At 42.2% G+C, this 24,090-nt stretch overlaps 1 protein-coding gene across 5 annotated transcripts in view; it reads right to left on the minus strand.

Moving 5' to 3' along the window:
* Positions 1-6,009: 6,009 nt before the first annotated feature.
* The window catches only part of Astn2 (astrotactin 2), a 1,030,147-nt gene continuing 1,012,066 nt past the window's right edge, over positions 6,010-24,090 (minus strand). For all 5 annotated transcript variants that reach the window (XM_023701575.1, XM_012516970.2, XM_023701577.1 and 2 more), the window contains 3 exons: positions 19,677-19,777; positions 17,929-18,112; positions 6,010-6,827 (listed from right to left, as the gene is read on the minus strand). In XM_023701575.1, the coding sequence (XP_023557343.1) occupies positions 6,590-6,827; positions 17,929-18,112; positions 19,677-19,777 (523 nt within the window). In that variant the 3' untranslated portion in view covers positions 6,010-6,589. The remainder of the gene's footprint in view (positions 6,828-17,928; positions 18,113-19,676; positions 19,778-24,090) is intronic.

The following is a 24,090-nucleotide window of genomic DNA, read 5'->3' on the forward strand; positions in this document are numbered from 1 at the left end:
TAACAAATACTGGTCTAGCTTCCTTTCCTGCCATGGCAGGACACACACACACACACACACACACACACACACACACACACACACCCTCCCTGAACAGCCTTCTGGCTTCCTGTTCCTGAAAGCCTTATGACGGCTAGGAAAGGCGACAGGCTGCACAGTGCCAGAAAAAGGAAGCTGAAATCAGAGAGGCAGAGACATACACGGGAGAATAAGTCTGGGACAGGCTGATGGCCGATATTTTTAAGAATTGCTACTGTCTATGAGAACGTCAGAGAAAACCACATAGTTCTTAAGGATATTGCAAGCATGTCACGTTTCAACGTCAGGACTATCTTTCTTTGACTTAAACTTTTGATATTATTTTTGATACTGTACTAGAGGTCACAGAAATATTAGTCATTATTTCCTTCCTTTCATCAGAATTCTCCAGATTTTTCCCAGTCAGATTTTCATAGTCATCACTCTAAGTTTCATAGTATTATGTATATTGAATTTATTAGGAGGAGGAGGAGGAGGAGAAACTACCTGCTGTAAATGGCAGTGTACTGTTGTGTTGGATACATCCTGGCTATCATTTCACTCAAGTTACACGACACCCCTAGAAGCTGGAACTATCGGGGATACCATTTTGTCGATGGGGGAAGATGGAGGTAAGATGTCAAGCCACTCACCAAAAGGCAACAGTAGAGTCAGCTTCAAACGTATGAGGCCCAGATCACTGCCACACCACAGCGGGCCTTCAGTGGTCTTCAGCTGTGGAGATACATCTTCCTCGGGTTGAACCAAGAAAATACAATGTTATAGCAGTGAGTTGCTCAGCAAAATCCTTGATTTAAGGTTCAAGAAAAGGAATTCATTCACAAGAGTCGTTCAGAATAGGACCTGGCAAGTGGAAAGTTCTCAGTGAATGGCTATTTATTTTTATATTTTGCTAAAACTTCGGTTCCTCTCTGACTACACTTATGCCTAGGAGGAAAAGAGATATTAGCAGTATGGAGCACATTTGTTCATCTAAACTCCACCTGCATACTAATAGAAACATAGACTCCATAACTATCACCTTCTTGAAAGAGTACCTTTGAGCTTAGGTCATTGGAGATTGTGCCAAATTGCTTGGAAGAATCTCTCCCTGATTCCTTTTTCATGTTATCTATTTCCCTGTGTAGATCAGAGTCCTGGAAAACAAATCTTAGCATGTAAGTTTTGAGGAAGGAGATTCTTGATATTATGCCAACTCACCAAAATTGACAGGTAGCTACAGTTTATCTGCTTAGAGTTCATTGACACTGAGTATCTCTTTTCCTCTTCGGAATTCCTATCATGCCCCACTCTTCTAACAGCTGTGATCTTTGCACTATGACATACCTGACCTGATTTCACTCCGTCTAAGGTCATCACTTGTCTGACCTGATACCAGAAATTGTACAGCGCTTCTTTGTACTCATTACCCTCCCATGGGACACTTTCAGGATGATACAACTGACATTTAGAAGAAAAATCCAAGCAGGACTCCAAATGCTACCCAAAAATAAATAAAAGAAGCTTCCAATGTTGGAGTGACTCGACCAGGTGTGAGGATCCATGCTGCCACTTCTTGCTGCCTGGAAAATAAGTCACCATCCTCCATTTGAGGCTTTCTTTGATCCATCTTGAACTCTACAGTTGGAATGATTTTTCTTAGTGAGAAAATTGATTGTTTTACTCTTTTGTCAAAGTTGTGCACTAGCTCCTGGTTACTTAAAAATAACATTTTACTTCTTGTCTAAGATTTCAACTCTTCTGCCCAACTCCAAGATCATGCTTCATTTCTTCCTACTCTAATCCCAGTATTAAATGTTATTGTTATCAATGAGACATAATACCCAATACTCATAATTAAAGGAAAAGAGATTGAGATTTCTCATGCTTTTCGTACATGATGGGCTTGCTCCAACCAGAGACATCATGGCGAAAGGGCATGGTAGAAAAAAATCTGTTTAAGTAGGAGGAACTCTTGAAGACATAGAGGTAGGCAAAGAGTTCATGAACAAAAATCAAATTGCATGGGAAACACTTGAAAGAATTAACAACTGGGACCTCCTCTTATTGAGAAGTTTTTGCACATCAAAAGAAATTACCAACAAAGTGAAAAGACAACCCACAAATTTGGAAAATATCTTGACAAGTACTCAGACAAAGGTCTGCTCTCTAGAACTTATAAAGAACTAAAGAACATTAGGGCCTCAAAATTTAAAGACCCAGTCCAGAAATGGGCATCCAAGATAAATGCACACTTCTCAGAGGATGAAATTAAAGAAACGGATAAATATATGAAAAAATGCTTCACATCACTAGCCGTCCATGAAATACAAATTAAAACAGCATTGAGATATCATCTCACTCCAGAAAGAATGGCTATCATAAAGAAATCACCCAACAACAAATGTTGGAGAGGCTGTGGGGGAAAAGGAACACTTCTCCACCGCTGGTGTGAATGTAGGTTGGTGCAACCTTTATGAAAATCAATGTGGAGAGTCCTTGTGGAGGGCCACAAGGAAAGCCAACAGTTTGGCCCTAGCCTTCCGAGGTCAACTAAGATTCAGGACAGATGAGAACTTGTACTGTAACATCATATAACTCAGTTGTGTCCCAAATTTTCTGATCAAGGAGATTATGGGGCCAAAGAGGAAAGTGATCAATGATGTAGAGTGTGCCTAAGGAGAGTCACATAGAGAGAAAACACTCTCTCAGGCTTTCACAGAGAGCAAATTGGCCAAGCAGTGGCCGTGACTCATCCACAGAGCTGACACAGACAAACGATCTACAATCTGAGGTACAGGATCTCACGATAAATCCTGAGGGGATTTGACGGACCTTATCAGATCCAAAAGCCACAATTCTTGTTGCATAGGTCTTGCTCTATATTGGTCTTAACAATCCAGCAGAAAAGTATAAAAACGAAGTACAAGAAATAGAGCCACGCTGTTATGTTGAGCTGTAGGGGACTCAGGTCAACAGCTTCTGACATTGCCAGTCAAGTGGAAGACCCAATACTATTATGGACTACTGGACCATTTTGGAATATTTTGCTGAGTTCACATACCTATAATATTTAAATGATGAAGCTAAATAAAAAGGGGATATAGATGAATGACCATTTTTTATCTGTGTATTCAAAATGGTTAGGATAGATATATAGCTACATTCTCTTAATTCAAGGAATAGAGGGTTTTGTTCTAATAGTGTTTGTAAATAGGATATCATGTATGCATCTTGTACAACAAATAGCCACTAGGAAGGCAGTATGCAATGTGTTAATTATTGGAACTGTCCTACCAATTTGATTTGAAATTGTCTCACTGCTATTTATTTCTCAAAAAAATTATGGGAAAAAATACGTAAAAATAAAAAAATAAAAATAAAAACAAGAAAAAAATCTGTTTAATTTACAGTGGCTATGAAGCCAAGCAAGGAAAAAATGAGAGAGATGGGCTAGGAACTATATATAGTAGCCCAGGCCACATCTCCATGACCAATGTAGACACACCCAGAAGTGTACTTCACTAATCTTTCAGGTGCTTCTTAAACCAATGAGGTCAACAAACCAGGATTAATAGTCACAATCCACTCCTTGGCAACTTCACACCCCAAAATAAATTTTCTTAAACCATATTTAACCTGAAGAAAGTCAACCATAAATTCATAATTTCATAATTTTATCTATTACAGCTATCTCTTGTTCAACTGGAAGTGCAGTAATCCCTTGCTCAAAGTTTCAATAGTTCTAGTATATTTTTCAAAAGTCCAAATCCAACTCTTCTCTGAGACTCAAGGCATAGTCTTAGTTGTGAAACTCTGTAAAGACAAAAAAAGTTACATAAGTTATGTAGTCCCAAGATACAATGACACAGGGTAAAAAAGTTCCCATTCCAAAAGAGAAAAATGTGAGAAGTTTGAAAAGATTAAAACAAGACCAAAAACCAGCATGACAAATATTAATCCTACAGATTGGGCTGGGGAGATATCTCTGTGTTTTAAGCACCTGCCTGGAAAGCACAAGGACCCGGGTTCAATCCCCGGTATTGCTTGCGGTGCCAGCCCTGGGCCCTAGGCCCCAGAAACAGGCTGGTCACCAAAACCAGGGAGACTGAGACAGGAAGATCAGTATGAGTCCAAACTGCATAGTGAGACCCTGTATCAAATAAATAAATAAATAAATAAAATTAAGAACCTACGGATCCATGTCCATCTGCCAGAGCACATTATGGTATAATGCAAGGTAGAAGAGCATGGGTGGCCCCACCCCATAGCCTCACCAATCGCAGACCACAGTGCCTTTCTCTTGGGTGGGCTCTAAATATCACTTGCAGCTTTCCTTGGCTGATGGTCCACATCCAGGCAGTTCCAATTTCTTGTGATCTGTACTGTACCTCCTGCTTTATTTCTGCAGTCTCTTGCATGGCTCTCTCAGGGGCCCCTAGCCTGTTATCCGTGCCTTCATCCTGCATTCTACATGATAGTAAAACTAGCAGCATTGGATGATGCCAGTGTATGCTATCAGCTATGGTAAGAGCCAGGCTCGCTTAGACCATGGATGCAGCTACCTCTGAATGGTTGGACAGCTGAGAATGGTGAAAGGAACAGTGTCTAAGGCACTGTGTTCTCAAATGAAAAACTGATGCTTTCCCACGCTTGAGCCTATCTTTTCTGGGTCTTTCTGATTCCTGGCGTTCCCTCAAGATACCTTTCCTCTTGTTGTGCAATGTGCCTGATTTCTTTTTGATGTTGCTATTCTCTTTAATGACCACACCTGCTTTGGATACAGGTTTACACATGATTCTTTTTGTGCCCAAATTGAAAGTTTTCATTTATTTTTTCTGCTTTTCCTTGATTCTCACTATAATATGACTCAAAACAACCAAAAGTACCCATGCCATGGTCTGAATATTGGATTGTCTTGAAATTTCTTCCACCAGATTAATTGACTACTCTTAAGCTCAGTCTTCTGAAAAGTTTCAAGACGTGGGCAAAATGTAGACATTTTCCCCCTAGGGCATAACACACCCTTAAGTGGTCTTAAGTTCAACAATGGAGTCCTTGCTCTACACTGAAACCTTCTGAGCCTGGCCTTTACTCTCCTCAGTTCTATTAGAATTCTGGACTTCTGAGCTTCAACAAAATATACCCATGAAACTATGTTCAACATTTAATAGCTTCTCTAGCATTCTTCTCCAACTTTTCTAATATCCTCTCATAAACCAGTTTCAAAGGCTTCTAAACCTTGTGGCGAGACATAGTCACAGCAATGGGCCCACTTCTCGCATACCTATTTTCTGTATTACTCGGATTTCTCATCACTGAGGCTCAATACCCAACACTCAGGAGATTGAATTTTCTCATGCTTCCCTTCCTGATTGGCTGGCTTCAAGGTAGAGGCACCACTGTGAAAGGGCATACTTGAGTAAAGCTACTTAGTTCATGGTGACCAGGAAAGACTGCTAGAGAGGAATCAGCCAAGTTCTTACCTCAGTGACCCATCCTCAGACTTCTTGGATCATGCTTTGCTCATCTCTTAGATGTGTCTTAAGCCAATAAAACTGACATAACAGGACTAATGGCCACAGTTCCTATACTGAATGAAAGTGCTTTCAACTTTTGAATGATTTATGTTCTCTGTGCTTCTGCTCATAGCTTTTGCTTTGGCTAAAGAAAATACCATACTCACATGTGTTGGGCTTATCCCTCCCCACTCTCTGAGTTAATTCATCATTTTTTTTCAAGGAAGTATTTCAGAATACCATCCAGTGTAGCTCAGGTTGAGTAAGTTCATAGAACCTGCATTATTCCCTCAGCATAGCCTGAAACCACCAGGACTGTTTCTGTGTAATAACTATTAAATTCTAAGTTCTCTGAAGGTGGAGATTTCACTGTCTTTAGTGGCATTCCTGTGTCTGACTCATAGTATCTATTCACTATCTGTTCAGTGAATAAACAAACACACTTCAGTGGTAAGAAACACTACTAAAGCAGAAAGAGAGACAATAGGAATTTTTAATGCACAGAAAGTCCTGCAGGGACTTCGGGTACACCCACAGGTAGCAGAAAGAAGCAGAAGACCTGCAAACTTAATAATGAGAGAGAGAAAGAGATTCCTCAAAAACCCAAGTTTCCTCATTGCAACAATCCTTGTAGCTTCCTTCATGGTGCTAAAGAGGTTGAACTGTCACTCCACAGGTCTCCTCCAGGACCAACGGGAGGAAGGAAGCTGAGTGTGGCAGAGGGAGGAAGACGAGGAAAGGCTGTTTGGTCTTCACCTGAAAGCTTTTGCCTCCCCATTGACTGTCATCCATAAGAAAGGTTTAAAAAGGAGAGATGGCTGATAGAGTCAAATAATATTTTAGAAAAAATAAAAGACAAAATGAGTAATTCCATTGGTTAAAAAGTTCTCTGTCCACTATCCACAGAAGAAATAGTTTGCTTTGGCCTTGCTGGTCACGTCATCTGCTAGGCTCCTCCTCAGCTCTCCCCAGCCCCCCCAAGGTCCCAGGATCCATGAGAGTACTGCTCCTCCTAGGAGAGTCTCTGTGCTCATGGAGGGCAGCAGCCTCCCTCACCGTCCCTTGGACTCCCCATACGTGTTTCGGGGCATGGACACCATCTTCTCCTCACATGTGATTTTGGTATCCTTGAGGATGCTGTACCACACCATGCCTGCAGGCCGGACCTCCTCGCTGCGGCAGAACAGGTAGGGCACGGTGTCCACACGGCTCTGGATGTAGGCGCTCCGCAGGAGGCTGGAGCAGTGGCTGCTTACCCTCTCCAGCCGCCGCAGGATCAGGTGGGCCTTCCTGAAAGGTACAAGAGGCAGCAGAGTTCAAGGAAAAAGTCCAGATTAAGAGTTAGGCTTTTGGGGTGGTGAATAAAGGTCAATAGATATCTGTCACAACGACTTTATATCCATTCCTAGCTTAAGTGTGTGGTGTTTTAAATACCTATTGAAAAATTACCTTGAGACCTATCATTTTCTACTGTGCAAGTGTAAAACTAACAGAGGGATATGCTTTGATTTAATCTTCATTTATATGATATCCCTGGGAGTTAGAAGATCACTAGCCTTGGGGTTCTGATCAAATAGAACGGTTGTTTTTTGTTTTTTGGTTTTTGGTTTTTGGTTTTTTTTTCATTTGTGTATGTGCTACAGGGTCTCACTATGCAGATCAGACTAGTGGTGATCCTACTGTTTTCAGCTTTTCTGGGGGGAAATACAGATGTGCACCACCATGCCCAGACTCTGTCACCCGCTCTGCGCATGCTGGGAGCAGGGTCAGCACGCATGCGGGATCGGAAATTGAATCCTGGTCCCTCATCTTACCAAAGCAGGCGCTTTGACCGCTGAGCTACCACACCGGCCCTCAAACAAAAATTATAGCAACTTAAAAAAAAAAAAAATAATAATCATAATAACAACCACTAGGGGCCAGGGAGATGGCTCAGTAGAATAAGAGCTTCCCTGGCAAGCGCAAGGCCTGAGTTCAATCCCTTATTCTGAAATAAATAAATAAATAAATAAATAAATAAATAAATAAAACAAGCACTAAAGGTTGATGCTTACTATCAGGCAGGCATTGATTTTGCACTTCATATACATATTAAAATTTGTATTTAACCTTCGCATCAGTCCTAAATATGTACTGTTCTTCACTCTTATTTAACAGGTGAGGAGCCCAAGTAAGATTTGGAGAAATTATCCTCTTTGACTGATGCTTAATATCAAGTTCATGCCTGGAGTTGGGCACTGGATTTGGGGCCTAAACCCCCACAACATCCTCTCCTAACTGTTTGCTCTCTTACTCTTTCATACCTTGCTACCAGTCATGAAATCTAGAAAACTTGCCCTGTATGCTTCACTTTCATTAAAGCCTAAAAATAAATGTCCCCAAATTAGAACCTTCCTGTGTCCCATTTTTCCCCCTTGCTAAAATAGTGACCACAGTCTCATCCTCACAGGTTGGTTGTGTGAGATTATATGTGAGAAACACCCAGTGGTTGACACTGAACAAGCTTCCAATAAAGGATAACTGTGAATATAATGATTATTATAATGATGCTAAGGATCCAGAATAAATGAACAGTAATCTTAGCAAGGTCTGTTCTATATTCTAGTGATCATAATTAGGGATTTATTTAGAACCTTTTATCAAGCAACAGAGAGGGAACCTATGAGAGGTCTGAAAGCTATGAAGAACTACCACTAAGGTTTCCCATCAATGGTATCAGTAATTCTTGGCTTAGGTGGAATTGTGCTGCTGTTTAGCAGCATACTGGGGCCTTAGCCCTGGATATGACAACAGCATGCTTGTGCGAACAATAAAATCAGCTCCAATTATTGGAAGAGGGAGCAAAATCACCCCCCACTGAGAAACACTGACCTAATCTGACCTAGCCTCATTAAAAATGTGGAGAATTAGGCCTAGAGAGAGAGAAGGAGAGGAAAAAATGACATTTTTCCAGGTCACATGACAAGCCAGCCTCATTGTCACGGGTCTCTCACCTTTGTCTACATCCAGCTTCTTCGAGACAGCTAGGAATCCCGTGAAACTAAGCCAGAGACCTCCTCTTACGTTGTCCTCTCCATGCCCTTCTCAGACTCAACCAGGAAAGGTATTTTATGACAAAAGACCCCACAAATGGGAGCCTGTGTTAGGCACCTGCACGGTGGCTGAAGAAAGCACCAGGCTTATGTGTTATGTTTTGTGGGCACAATTTATGAGGTGCCTTTCAGAAAGCCCTCTTTGTATAGTTCACCACTTGGGTGGAATAGTTCCTGAGTTGCCAGGAATCCATCACTTCATAATTGTACTCTACTCACAGGCCTCCCCCATCTAGGGAAAATGCACCCCTAAGAGGAGTTTGAGGGGCTTATATCTCATTCCTCTTTGCATTCTTGCTCTGTTCTTTAATTGCTCTGTATCCTTAGGAAATTTATTAGACATCACTAAATTCGCCTCTTTCTTTGAAAATGGGGTTATTCTGTAGTCAAAGGAGGTAAGGTAATGAAGCCCCAAACTGAGCACAATCTTCTTTTCAGTTAGGATTCAGTGGGAAAGACACACAGTTGCAGTACAGGAGACAACAGAGAAAGCTGATAAAATAGTAACAGAACCTGTACAAAGACAGAAGAAGGTGCCTAATACAATTGGGCGTATCCAAGATAGCTTCATATTGGAAAGAGAACTTGTGTCGGGTCCTGCAAATGATCACCAGTTAGGCAAAGAGGATGTCAAATGCAGAGGCGATGTCACTGGCCACAGAATTAAGTGACACCATTGAGTTTCTGAGAATCTGTGGTTGGAATACAGTGGAAAACAGAGGATGCAGTTGGCACATCACCAAGATCCTAGCTCGGTCTCCAGAGCATGAGATTATGGAGCACACAGGAGCCCTTGGGCATTGACTGCTCAGACTTACGTCCCTGGCCAGCCACTTTCTACATACATGACAGTGAGCATCTGCTGTACTATGTTTTCCTATAAATGAGGTTGGTAGCTATATATAATACAAAGTATCCTCTCAAAACTAAAAGAAGGAGGGCCAGCCAAATAGCTCAGTGGATTAAAGTGCCTGTAAGCAGGAGCAGGGGCTGGTGGTTCAATCCCTGGGCCTGCCCTGACAGCTCCACCCCTGGGGCATGCTGAGAAGGCAATTGAGACTGGGCGTGGTGGCACACACCTGTAATCCCAGCTCTTGGGATGCTGTAAACAGATGGATCACTATGAGTCGGATCTAGTAGTGAGACCCTGAATACCCTGTAGATCCTTCCCTAAAACACTATATATATGGCCTCCATAATAAGCCCTTAATAAATAACATAGCTAAATAATAAGTAAAATAATAATGATGAAAAATAGATAAATAAAAGTAGAAGTATTGGTTCAAGGATGAGTACATAGGGGAGTAACTGAAAGGACTTAAAGAAGCAAAGTAACAAGTTGTGGTTTTTTTTTGAATCAGGGATTGAACTCAGGCCCTTGTGCTTGCCAAGCAAGCATTTATTCTAATGAGCTATCTCCCTGGCCCCCAAAATAACAAGTGTGGAGCTGGATTTTTAGAATTATTTTTGGCTGCTTTGAGAATTGAATAGGAGAAAGGCAAATCTGTCTGCAAGAAACCAGAGAGAGGAGACATCCAGGTGTCCATTACCCTCCTTGTACTTGACATTATGTGCTTGATTTTGTCTATGTACTGGCAAAGTTCTCTACTTCTGTTCATAATCCATGAAAAAGGAATATCATATGTCTCATTTCACAGAGTTAAATGGGGGCTAAGCAAGTTAAGATGTAAACCTCTTCAAAATTAACATATAGAAATCGTAGAAAAGCTTACACGGTACCCAATTAAAAGGAAGAAACAGGCATCACCACAATGAACCCTCCCACTACCACTATCAACCTTATGTTATTAGGTATTCTTTGTATTTGAGGCAGTGGGCATACCTAAGATTGGTTTGTGTCTGAATTCCTTCATCCCGCTTTGGCACAAGCAAGTCAGAGACATTACTGGTCTCCAATTCAAGGGAAAGGTGCTGAATTGGAAAGACAGAAGGGACTGTGGGAGAACAGATGGGCAGTTGGTCAAGGCTCCCCAAAGGATGTCACAGCTGAGCCAGGTTTTTGGTAATCAAATAATACCTGTGAGACAGAGGAAAAAGACCATCCCAGACAGACCCAAGATAGTGTAAACCCCCAGTCATTTAAAATGCCTGCTTACAAATAATGAGCGGGAGGCCAGTGAGCTGAGAAAAGATCAGACCTTTTGGACTCTTCTAGGCCATGCTGAAGAATTTGTATTTTATTCTTTGGGCAACAAAGGCCAACTAGAGGCTGATTCAGGCAGTCGCAAAAATAAATAAAATAGATACAAAATAAGGTGGGAAAGCACAATTCTTCCAATGTGTTCACCTGCCTTGCTTCCAAAGGAACAGTCTTTTCCTCGGGGAGAATCTCGGGATTCAGCTGGACAAACATTCCTTTGTACAGATGGAACAACTGAGGCTTGGAGTGACAGAACGATTTGTCTTAATTAAGTGTCATAAGTTAATACTGATGGATGTAGAACTAGTTTCCTGACTGCACAGAGCACAGGTGGTGAAGCTGTTGCCCACATGCCACAGTTGGCTATGTTGGTCTAACTGAAAGCTCTAAGAGGTTCACCATCACTGGTAGAGCCAAGAGGAGTTTCACTTCTGAAGACCCTAATTCAAGTCCTGATCCTAATGTAACAACTATGTAGATAACAAGCAAGTTCTTCAATGACACTAACTCTACAATGGTACCACAGCAGTAGAGGGTAAATAAGTATTACTGGCAAGATACTGTGGGTAATGTTCTTAGCTTTAAGTGAACACTAGTCATGATTCAAAGTAGCATTGATATTAGGAAGGACATGGACTTCAGTGCCCATAAGGGCAAGTTGCTTGACCTCCCTGATCCTCTGTCTCTTTACTTGTGAAATGAGAATGGAGATACTTACTTTGTAGGGCAGTTATTGAGCTGAATGAAAAGACTAACATAGGCATGAAGCACAAAATGTAGTATTGAGAAGGTACTAAGCCAGTGCTTACAAAGACAGTAAAGTCAGGAGAATGCAGGAGGCAAAGCCACAGAGAGGACTGGAGGACGGACAGCTGGAAAGAAGAAGGTGGTGTAAGGGAGACCAAAGGAGAGTGCTGGGTAATACATTGTAGACAGTAGAGACCCTGTTATGGTTTGTGTCTAGTTGTTCCCCCAAAGTCTCACATAAGTTATGGGGCAGACACAGCTGGAGGAGCAGAGTGTGGCTTAGGGGTGTGGCCAGAGGACCAGGGCAGGGCTTGAGGGGCGGGGTCACAGAGGCACAAACCATTAAACTGACAGCATGTGCCTCCCCACACCCAGGCCTAGTGGCCGCTCTTGGAGGTATGGAGGAGATCATCCTGGACACAGTGGTGCCCCAGCCTCTCTTCCAGACCCTGTAGCATGGGATGGCAGTGTCTTGAGGTCTTGCTATGTAATTTAGGCTGCTTTAAACTATGGAACTTCCAGTAACTATGAGCTACTTAAACCTTTTCCTTCCCTAAGCTTGAGTGTCGGGTATTTGTCCCAGCAATGAAAGAAAAGTAAGTAAGACCCATAAAGCAAAAGCTAGGCATGCTTTCTCTGGAGGGGAAAACATAGGTCAGGGTGACCACTTTTTTTCAAATACCAGACATAAAATCTTCCTCAGTGGAAAGCAAGAGGTGTAAAAGGGACATCACACATAAATTTATCATGTATTAACAGGAATGAATGAGAGGGATGGCTTGTGAAGGAGTATTTCCACTTCTCTGGGAATAGCAGAATCTTTGCCCAACCGTTCTATTACCAGAACACTTAACCTTTCAGCTGTTGACACAGATATCAGACAGAGACTTAATTTCTAAAGGAGACTTGAGGTGGAGGAAAAGTTAAGCTTAAACATCACAGGGTTACTTGACTATGTATTAATGAGAGGCAAGGGCATGACACAGTTGCAAAAATTTGCAACACAACTTCCTGAAGCAGAAAGGGAAGATTAAAGAAAGGAATGGCCTCATTCATGTGGCCCTAAGAAGGCCACTTCTAGAGAATCTTGGTCACTTTTGGTAAGAAGGATGGAGGCAAATAGTAGGGAGGTAGACATGCTGAAGGGTGCCCTGGAAACAATTCTGCTGGACTGAAAACATGAATAGAAAGGAAGATGAGATCTAGATGCATGATTATGTTCTATCAACTAGAGCAAAACAACTGAGGGCCAGAGAGGATAATGATGAGGTGACTCCCTCTGAGCCTTAAGCAGTACCCAGGCATTCATTGGAAAGCACTTGCCTGGGAAATGAAATTCAACCTACACTGAAAATCTTGATCATATACTCTATTCTCAGTCTACAGGCTGTTAAAGTGAGTTGTGACCATTCCTGTGACAAAATGCTAGAACAGTATCTCAGATCTCTGCTGCATGGCACTCAAGTGTTATCGATGAAGCCCCTCCAAAATTAATGAAAGGAAAATTGGGCTCAACATAATACTAATGAAAGCCCAAATCTATGTTGTTTAATAGGGTAGCAGGGTCCCTGTCCCTGGAGATGATCAGCTATGTTTTAGAAAGGACTCTGCTGGTAAGTTAGAGTAGCTGTTTGTTGGTGTGGTATATTGATCTGCTTGGAATGCGGGCTTTGGTTTATGGTGAAAATGCCATCCGACTTGCACTGAATGTGCAACTAACCAAGAGGCTGATGTGACACAGTTGTCAAAGCGCCGAGCTCCTGAGGTGGAAGGACAATATTCACTGAGGTTCTACTCACCATTTGAAAAGTCATGCTGAAATTCCATACTTGGGGCGTCTTCCAGACCTTCCCCCAAAACATGTCACCTTCTCCCCTAGGTTGCCGAAGCATTTTAGTTTTCTACCAAGACCTATAGCATAGTGTCTTTTTGTTATGTATGTGTCTTGTGGTGTAACATATTACACAGAAAAGAATACTGGTTTGACATCAGAAAACAACATTTTGAATGTAGGCTCTGACTCCCATTACCTGTAGAACCTTGCATGATTTATGGAATCTCATCTGTTGCTCAGTCTTCAAAATCTATTATGCAAAAGTTGAAATGAAATGTAAATGGTGGGAACCACAATAGGCACACAACTGATATTTTCCAGCTATTTTATTTTTAACATTATATGGCTGTTTTGGTGTCTGCCTTTTAACTGTGTAAGATAAAGGATTATTAAGTATGAATTCACTTGACCTGAGGAAACTCTTAGTCTTAAACTTTTGAGCAACAGTAACTGTCTAGCTGGGGTTAATAAAGGGAATGAAATGGCACAATATCATCATGCAGAACTGGGAAAATAATTATGCAAGTAGGCAAAAGGCTTATACAAATTCATCTGTAACATCACACAGTATAGCAACCATTGTTAAATTTCTATTACTTTGAAGGAAATTTTGTATCAATTCTGATGCTTTTTTCTAGTTTTGTATTATTTTAAAAATTATAAAGAAAAATAATAAAATTTTGCATTAAGATAAAATGAATTATTTTGGAACACCTCTCTGAAAACATACCTATACACACATTTTAAAGTTAGTGTGATAAATTTGTATAATGCTATCATGGCTTTATGGTTTCCCAGTTAATCAGAATGACTTTCAGATTAAATCTACATTAAAATTTTAGTCTCAGATCATCCTTCCCCAAAAACTACAACATCAGAAACTCAGGTACGATCTGTGATTATGTCCTCGAGATCAGGTTTGAAATGTGGTACCTGAAGTGCCTGGTGAGAATGTTTCCTTTCCTCCTCATTCCCCCATAATAAGACATGAGAACTGTTCAATAATTCATTTCCTTACGGATAGCACAAATGACTAACCCAAAATTGCTCCTCTTGGAGCTGAGGAATTTCAAGATGATCACTGAGCAGTGAGGAAACACATTCAGAGGAAATACCAAGGAAGTTAATCGAAGATATCAAGAGACTTAATTCAAGGAAGAAGCCAGTACAATCAGGGAAAAAAAGGTCCCGTGACATTGTAGGTTTGCTTACTTTCACTAAGCATGCAGCAATGGGTGTGCTGATTTCAAAGAGGAAAGGTGCCTTGTCTCACTATGCTGAGAAAGATCTCAGGTTGAACCAAGTCTCTGATCATTTCTAGGCTCTTTTAGCATTGTCTGCCATGGAAACAAAAGGGACTGACAGCACAAATATATCTTTCCTATTGGGGATTGATTAACATCACTCAAACACAATCTCTTCAGGCACTTGCTCTCTTCTTTCTATCAATTAAATCAAACACAACTGAAAGTTTACAGAAGCCCAAGTGTCCAATGATGTTCTTCCCTGAGCAAATTCTGGTCCTTGGCCACCTATGAGCTCAGTTTTTCAAATCTCCTAATAGGAACCTTATGGCTGTGACAGCTGGGTGTCAGCAGGTCTTCTTTGAGCAGCTGTTTGCAGTAACCAATAGTAGTCATGAAAATCAGTCTCTGGGGAACACTGGCCTCATAGGTTTATGAGACAGAAGTAAGATACACCTTTTGTGACTCAGTTATATGGAGATATGTAGCCACAGATCCAGGGAGGAGTTGCAAACGTTTTGTAGTTGGGTCCTTACATAGGCTAAGAGCATCCTAGTAAAGTAATATCAGCCTGCAGTTTGCTCCTGGAAAATCCCTCCTCAACCTAGTCCCTGAGAAACAAGACTATGTGGGAGCTGAAGGTAATATGACACGCATAGTGTGCCTGCTCTCTGGTCTCTGTGATCTTCAGGTTTCCTGATTCCTTGGTTTCCCAGCTGGAAGGGACTTTAGAATTAAGCTCTTTTATGTGACACATGAGTCCAGAATGAGAGTGGAATTTGTCCACAATAAGTTAGTGAAAAAGCTGGGGTATATCTACCCCCCAGAAATATCTTGCTCTCTCTTCTTTACACTTTCCTATGCTGCACACTTGCTAAGCCTTCAGGAGCAGAACAAATTTACTCACAGTCCTCCTTTTGGAAAAAAAAAAAAAAAAAAAAAACCTTTTGCATGGCATCTAGGAAAGACATAGAACAAACTCCTTAATACAACTTACAAAAGTCACCCTGATTTGACCCTTGCTATGTTCTATTACAACTGTAACCAGTGGTGCAAAATGGAATTTTATTTTAGGGTTTTTTTAATGGAACTTTAAAAGTTAGAATTTTTTTTTATTATTTTAGAGTCAAATCGTAAGGGATTAAAAAAAGAATAAAACTGAGTTATGTGCATGTTCCAACTCCCTGTAATTAATATAATCACTGTGTACTACAAACATGTACTAAAAATGACTAGAAGACAATGGATCACTAGTCATGCACAACTCACACTGCAGTGGGAGGAGGGGCGATCCATACACACACCCATGAGCAATAGCCACTAAAACCAACGAGTTCAATGCAGTGATTTAAAACATGCGGGCATAATGATCAAGTGGGTAGATAATTTAGAGAATTCTCTGACAAGGTAGCATTGTATCTAAGACTTCAAGTTCAATGTTAAGATACACTTAGGAAAAAATAATTCTACTGATACAACATAATCATTTGCCTGACTTCATCCAGATTTTATAGACAAGGCTTAAGGCCAAGACTTAGGGCCAGCATATAGCTAGACAGAGTAGGATGCTACTTTTTTGATTCTTGTTGACATGACAATGTGAGATGTTGGGGCAATCACAGATTCCTTTGCGAAGCCTAGAAAGACAAGGAAGGGAGAAACGTGGGTGACATGCATCAGGGCTGGTGTACAGTGGCTGGGTGCTGGCTTAGAGGAGGTTAGTAGGTTATCACAATCCACTACCGGGTGGGTTGCTCTGCCTCTTTGGGGAGACAGGAGGCATTTCTCAAGGATTTATGTCTGGGAGGATCATAAAGGATGCTAGCGGGTTGTAAAGACAACATCAGGAATGGTGCTTGTATTTAAGGCGCACGCAAGCTCCCTGAACCTTGTGGGAAAGCCCAATAAAGTGCAGAGCCTTTCTCGGTTCATGAGCAAGACAGAAGCGAAGATGACTAACATCACATCCTTCATCTGGGCTCTGTGCTTCTGCCTGCCAGTCCACTTCTTTTAGCTTTTATCTTAAAGAACATTCCTTTCATGTGAAAGGGAGCTAAAGTCCAGGACCCAACAGGACTGATAAGGCCTCACCCAGGGAGCTCCCTTTTATTGTTTGACTAAGCTCTCATTTCATCTCAACTCATCCCTTGAGGGCCTCAGATTTTTCGAAGGTCATTCCAAGTGTTACAGGAGAGTCCAGGGTGAGAGTTCAAGGCAGAACCCACTTCTGCATCAAACTGAGCATCTCAGAGCAGTGCATGTAATCCCACCGGACATCACTTCCCACCATGCAAAATATAGGATGAGTATCATACAGCTGCATTCAGAAGTGGTTCAAGCACACAGTGCCATCCGCCACTCCAGGAAGCCATGCAGTTCCCTCCAGCACCACTAAAGTTACTCCGGCTCAGATGATTACACTGCATCCCTGGAATTATCACAGCAGCATCCAGGGCTTCACTGCCTCCCTCTTGCCTCAGCTCCTCTAGTCCTTGCTTCCAAGTGCGGTCAGAGGGTCAGAGGGACCTTTCTATCTCAAAGATCTGATAATATCACTTACCCCTGCGCTGGCCCCACCTCCCTGGAAAAACATTTGAAAAGCCAACCCTTGGGAGATAATCCAAACTCCTTAACCCTACTTAAAGGGCATCCAGGATTTGGCCCCTGATGACCTCTTCTTTCTTATCTCTTCCCACTCCTGCGGTCAGATGCTACACGGAAATTCTTGAGTTCCTCTAAACACAGAGCTTACTGAAATGTAGGAGTCACTCTGGGGTAGAGGAAAGGGTTTGAGGTGATACTCAAGGTAACTGCAAATTTTACCCAATATTTTAAAAAACAGACAATTAATCAAATTTGCAAACATGATTAGGTTATCTCCTTCATTCTCTTCCCCTCCTTCTGATTACTTTCAAAAAAATACCTTGTTTGGGGCTTTATCTGCATTTCTCTTGCTAGTTTTCCTATTATAGGGACCCCTCAGGTTCTGCTAGGGTTGAACATATTTGTCTCCTTCATCTTCTTTTGTTGCTTTTCTGCTGTACTGGCTTTAGTTGCTACCAATGACTAGGTTTAATTTTTCTATTGTGGGCAGGTGGTGCTGGTTTTCTTTCCATGAAATGGTAGAATGTTTTCTATTCAAATATATTTCCGGTAAGAAGTTCAATCTATTTCCCAAGTTCAGACCTGACTACTCTGCTGATCACCACTCTTATTCAACAAAGACTATCATTAGCTGATGAGGGAAAGATCCACTAAAATCCACTGGAAGCCGGAAGGCTCTGCCCCATAGCTCACAGCCCTCAGCCCGTACCTGGGCCCCAGCTCGTCCTCACTCCGCCAGACAAAGTCGCCGAACTTCTCATAATGAGAGTTGTAGTGGTGCTGAACTCGGAACAGCATGGAGGCCGAGACTTCCATCAGTGTGTTGTAGGCCGTCTGCTGCTCCTTGCCACTCGTGTACCCATTGTACAGGTTGTATATCTTATCGGCTATCTCTGAGAGGAAAGAAGTACAGGAACAGATCACTGAGCAGTTAGGGAAAAGAAAGACCAAAGCCTGACTTGTTCCGAGGAAAGCCTGCTTTTCTGGGAGTGCACCTGCATGGCACTATGGGAATAGACAAATCTTGACTACTTCCTGCATTTGTCATTGGCTTGTGCTGTGCAGTTTTCTAATCTACTAGCTGTGTTCAACACAGTGTACTCTGGAGGTGCTTTGGACAATTCAATTAGACCGACTGCAAAGCATTCAGTACAGGGTGCGGTATAAAAACACTCAGTCACAGCTTTCACTATTGACTTTATTGCGCCCATGGTGTAATAGGAAACTGCAAATGAAAGCACAGGTTTAAATTCACTGATGTGGCTCATCTCTGCATCCTCCTTCAGCTTTGCGAAAGTATTTCTAACACGTTTCCATAGTCAGTTCTGGCTGGTCCCTGCTCAAAAACCTTTTAAAGAAAACCCAGGCTTTTCTGCTTGTCATTCAGGGCCATTTCTACTCCTCCAGCCACTCGTACTAATCAGTGTGCTTTAAATTCATCTCAAGTAGAAGGCACGCTCTTTCAGCCTTGAAGGCTCTGATAAACATCTATATATGTCCACAGATCATCGCTAATGATGATTGCTCATAGGTGAATCCAGCAGAATTAGGATCATGATGGGAGATGCTCTTATTTTGAACTAGTTTCCACCTGGCTCTTTGTTTTTAGTTTTAACCATGTGAATGTATTACTTTAAAATAATCATAATTACAATAAGAAAATATCACAAATTCCCTCCTTTCTCAGGGTCAATCAAGCTCTGTCTCTTCTTGTCCGGCATCATATAAAACAACTGTTTCTCAGCTTCTGATTGAACCCTTTGCAGACATGGCTGTCTCTCCACCCAGATGGTGAAATATTGAACAGGACAGACTTGTTTTCACTATCTTGCTGCATGGCTGTTCCTAGGAGGTACTTGCTCAATTTAAAGTAGCCCACTAGGGCTTATCAATATTACTACATTCTGTCAATCTAGATATAGAAACTGTGTCTACCTATTGCCTTAATATACAGTGGATCTGCCTGGTTGATTGCATTTTTTCAGGTGTTTTTCCCATTAGTGTTTACAAGTGCCTCGGGTGGGAGGGGGCAGCAAGAAGACTTAATCTTGCAATGCAAACTATGGCTGACACTCACTCACAGTAGCTCTGTGCTGAGGATTTAAGGCTGTCACTGGGCTGGATGGGTCAGTGTGCTGTGATCAGCTAATCATATCTGCTATGGGACAAAAAAAAAAGAGCAAATGGTCTTCTGGGAATCACCTATTTGCAAGTTCTAGCATAGATTTAAGTAAAAGGAAGTAATAGGTCTCTAAGAAAGTTTTAAGCTAAGGGTCTCTGGCCCTGTACAATTCCTACCTAGTCAGAACATGGTCAAATTATAGAAGAGCAAATCTGTCCACTGGCAAAGGCACAGTTAGTCAGTCTCCATGTTTTCCCCTACAGTTTGATTATGTAGTCCCAGGTTCCTCCTCCTGCCTTAGCCTTAACCTGGGAAGTGAGAAAGGGGTCACCAACCTTCAGCCTTGTTGTCATCTACCAGTGGACAGGCTGTCCTCAGGGTCACTGTGCTGAGCTCTGAGTGCCTCCCCCGTGTGTCCACAGCATACAGAGTGAACCTAGAGCACAGCAAGAAAACAGAGTGCTGATTGGGCTGAAATGTCTCAGAAGGGCCTGGGAGTTGGAAGGAGAACTATAAATCACAGTGCAGGAGTATTGGTCAAAAACTCAGGAATGCTGAAGCTGCAAAATAAATTATTTTTTATTATTATTATTTTTTTACAGAATGGCAATTATAAAGCATTTATTGAGCATCAAATGCCTGCTGGGTACTTCACACTTAATTACCTAATTTACAATTTAACAAGCCTAAAAGGCAGAGATCTATTATTAACCACATCTTTCTGTGTTCTCATAGTTATTGAGAGAGAGAAGAGGGGTTTGAACTCAATCCATGCTGAAGGCCTAGGAATTAAGCCTCCATGCTATCATATTATCTGAACATAATTGTTTATATGCTCCTTCCTTCCTTCCTTCATTCATTCAATAAATACTTATTGATGGCTATGTGCCTTGAGTTATTTTAGTGTTAAGCATCTAAATGTGAGCAAGAAAGTCATGATCCCTGCTGGCCTAACTGTAACCAAAAAGTGAACAAGTCATGAACACAGTAGCATAGGCTCAGGTGGAGTGAATGAAAAGGGTCATAAGATAATGTAAAAAATACAATTATGGCAGTGGGAGATGCATGTGCTTTAACCAAGGTAGTTGCTGAAGGATTTCTTCTCAACAAATATAGCATGAGTTTAATTATATGAACAAAGCAGTCAAAGTTATTGAAGCAGAAAATAACTTATGGTACTGGAGGAAGAAGAAGGGCATTGATCATTAATGAATATATAATGTTTGAGTTACACAAGAAGAATAAGTTTTAGAGTCCTGTGCAGCATAGAGCTGATAGTTAATGATCACTTGTTATACAGTTAATTATTGGTTGACCAGATACCGGTTAGGCTGTCTTTTGACTACAACTTTTAAATTAAAGAAGTAAATGTTTCCAGATGCCAAGCTGGAAGCTTCAAAATGTATGACCTAATCTCAAAAGTCCCAAATTTTTATTTTTGCAAAATTATATTTGTTAAACAAGCTCAATATTCAAAGACCAGTGAATTATGCCCTAAATCTCAGTGAAAGGAATGTTAAAATTTCAGAAGTGACTTTTTTGTAATTTAATTTTTGAATTTAAGTTTATTTTTTTTTCCTCCCTTAAGAGGGTAGCTTAAGGTGAAGTCTCAATGCTTTGTCCTAGATGATTTCAGGCTCCTACACTCAAGCGGTCCTCTTACCTCAGCCTGAAGGATTTTTTGAAGAGGGGGAAAATTGAGCTGACTCCTGAAGAAAGGGAAAGAACCAGCAGTGGAAAGGAAACGTGGGCCTAGAACACTCTAGGCAAGAAGAAGGTCAGTAAGTTCAAAAGCCTCAAGAGTGAAGGGACACAGAATGTTGGAGGAATAGGCAGCTAGTGTGACTAGTATAAAGTGTCATAAGCAGAGGCTGGTGTGGATGTTGTAGGCTGTGGCCCATAGTCTCAGAGCCAGTGTAGCGACAGGTCAAGTCCCCACCTCCCTCTGCTGTCACCAGCAGCTCAACACTGTATTGGCAGGAGTAGATATGGCCCAGGATTGCAGAAAGGGAGTGGTGGCTGTGTAGTGGACTCAGGTGAAGTCTAGAGTGTAGCACTCTTTCTAGAGCAGCCTCCGTCTGCCCGGAGGAGGCTCTGTGCCCATTCGTAGCTCCAAATCTCTGAGTTCTGTAGTTTCTACAAGACTAAGGAGAGAGCACAAAAACCCTCTCCAGAGGAGGTAAGTGGCCAGCAATAATCCTCATGCCTTGGAATGGCCTGTCCTTGTTTGCCCTCCTTTTCCATCTGCTTTTAAGGGCAAAGATAATGGTGTGGGGTGGATAGAGCGTTTCCTATGCTAAATTGAAGCAGCAACTGAACATGTGACTGGAAGCCTCCAAACTGGAGGAGGCCTCAGGCCACCCTGCCTGGGGTGGGGGTGGAGGCGAAAGAGGAAGATGTCAAACTCACAGGCCTGGGTCAAAAGTCACAAGGCCATGCGCTTTCTGCCTGTCTCAGCTGTAATTGTAGAACTGTTCCAGAGACACATCTGAAAGCTGTTAGGGTATCAGGTTGGGTCTGGAGGGGCTCCTTGTGAGGAGCAGGGGGAGTACAGTGGTCCCTGATAGAGAGGGGAGTGGAGACAGATTGAGAGAGACAGAGACAGATAGATGGACAGACGCATTTACCACATACAAACCCTTACTGGAGAGGAAGAAAGAGAAGGATGGAGGGAAGGAGGGAGAGAAGGACAGAGGGAAAATGGTCAGACTTGTCTTTCTCAGAGGATAAGAAGCATGCCAGGGGCTCTCTGCTTGGTTCTGCCATCCTCTGTCTGCAGCAAACTGAGGTCTCACAGTGACATGAACTTACACTCTTGAGTCATCCTGGAACTTTGAATCTTCACATGGGTGGCCCATCATGAAAGGAAGTGCCTGGAGGGAGCGGGCCTTGCATAAGGACCCACTACCAATGAATTCAGAGTGAAGACAGTGGCCTTCCTGATTCCTCCTCCAGTGCTCTTTGTATGCATCACCGTGCCTCTTGTGCAGCTGGCTGACCTAGCTCTGAGTCTATTTATGGGACACTTTTATTATAAATGAGGTGGCTTGAAGGATAAAGTTGGATGGACTTTCTAGGAACCTGAATCTCCAGGCTCAAATCATTGCTATTTCTTCCTCTGACCTTGTTTCAGGAACAAAACTTTGCCCAAGGTGGCTGGAAGCCTGAGTTTGATTCCCAGGCAGCGTTTCCACGGGCTGTGCAATGTGAGAATTAAGCACTTAAAGGAATATGCTCTCTGTGTGCTGAGAAATGAAGATTTTAAAAACTGTATGTGGAACTGACTTGTGATGACTACTGAAGCACAAGGAATATCCAGCATTTTTTCATCACTGTCAGGACATGGGCAGGTCTGTCATCCTCACCGTCCCCAGGCCAAAGCCTCTCACCCTTAAGGCAAACCCACCACTGAAGACCCTATGCAGCTCTTCATGCTCATTCATTCTGCTGTATGCTTATCACTGAGCCTCAGATAAGCTCTGCCAAAAGGCCTAGGCTTGGGTGTCCATCATTGCTTCCTGCGCTACTTCACAGAAGAGGGGCAGCCAACCCCTGATGGTTGCTGAGCTGGAGTCTACCCTGCTGGTCCTGCACATGATGGCATGCTGTCAGAGTGGGCCAGCTCCTTCCTGCACTGAACCTCCACCTTGCTCTTCAAGCATGCTTTCAAGCTCCTCTCCCGTCCTTGGAAGAACAGCATAGCCTTTCCTCTCACATGGTGGCTGTGTCCAGGCTAGCTTAGAGCCCACACACACCTTTGACCCTCATGAATCTGTGCTTAGAATAAAAAAACAGTTCTGCTCATTTCCGAGCACCTATACGGGGTGCACTGAGGCTCAGCAAATACTGGCCAGAATGGGTGACAGACTCAACACATGACTTAGGTTTTTTTTTAATTAATTAATTTATTTATTTATAAGAGTCTCTAAGCAGCTCAGACGCATGGTACTCCTTCTGTCTCAGCCTCCCTGTCACTGGGATTATAGTCACTTACCACCATGCCTGGTTTTAGTGACCAGCAGGGCATGCCTAAGGTTTGGGGGCCAGCACAACATGTGGTACCAGGGATTGAACCCAGATCCTTATGCTTTCCAGGCAGGCACTTAGACTGCCAAGCTATCTCTCCAGTCTGACTCAATTGTTTTATCAGGGTCATTCCATTTCCTATAAACCAGGTTTCCCATCTGGTTAGACTTAAGATGGTTAGACTTAAGGGTTAAAAGAGAATATAGAAAAAGTCGAAGAAGTAAATGTATAAATCTGGAATCAGGTGATTTTGTTTAAAATTCTGGTTCCCCAGTTGTTGGTTGTGTCAGTCTTTGTCTTAATTACTCACCTGCAAAATGGGAATCACAATGTGAAGGCCCACCATGAAGAGTAGTTGTTGAAATAAAATATGGTATGCAACACACCCAGTAATGATGTGCTAGGCAATCGCTGAGCAAAGGACATTGATTTTACCACTAACGTTGTTATAACACCGCTGCTCGGGGGTCCTGACTTCACCCCGACTGGGACTAAGTGGACCTAGAGGAGACTGGAAGAGGTGGCGTGTAAGGGAACTATTGCCGGCCCCATTCAAATGAATAGAGTGATTTGTTCTAATGGTGTTTGTAAATAGGATATCATGTCTGCATCTTGTACAGCAGTTAACCACTAGGAAGAATGTATGCAATGTGTGAATTATTGAAACTGTCCTACCAATTTGATTTGAAACTGTCTCATTGCTATTTGTTTATCAATAAAATT

Source organism: Octodon degus, unplaced genomic scaffold (genome assembly GCF_000260255.1).
Source record: "Octodon degus isolate 3935 unplaced genomic scaffold, OctDeg1.0 scaffold00137, whole genome shotgun sequence".
Lineage (NCBI taxonomy): Eukaryota > Metazoa > Chordata > Mammalia > Rodentia > Octodontidae > Octodon > Octodon degus.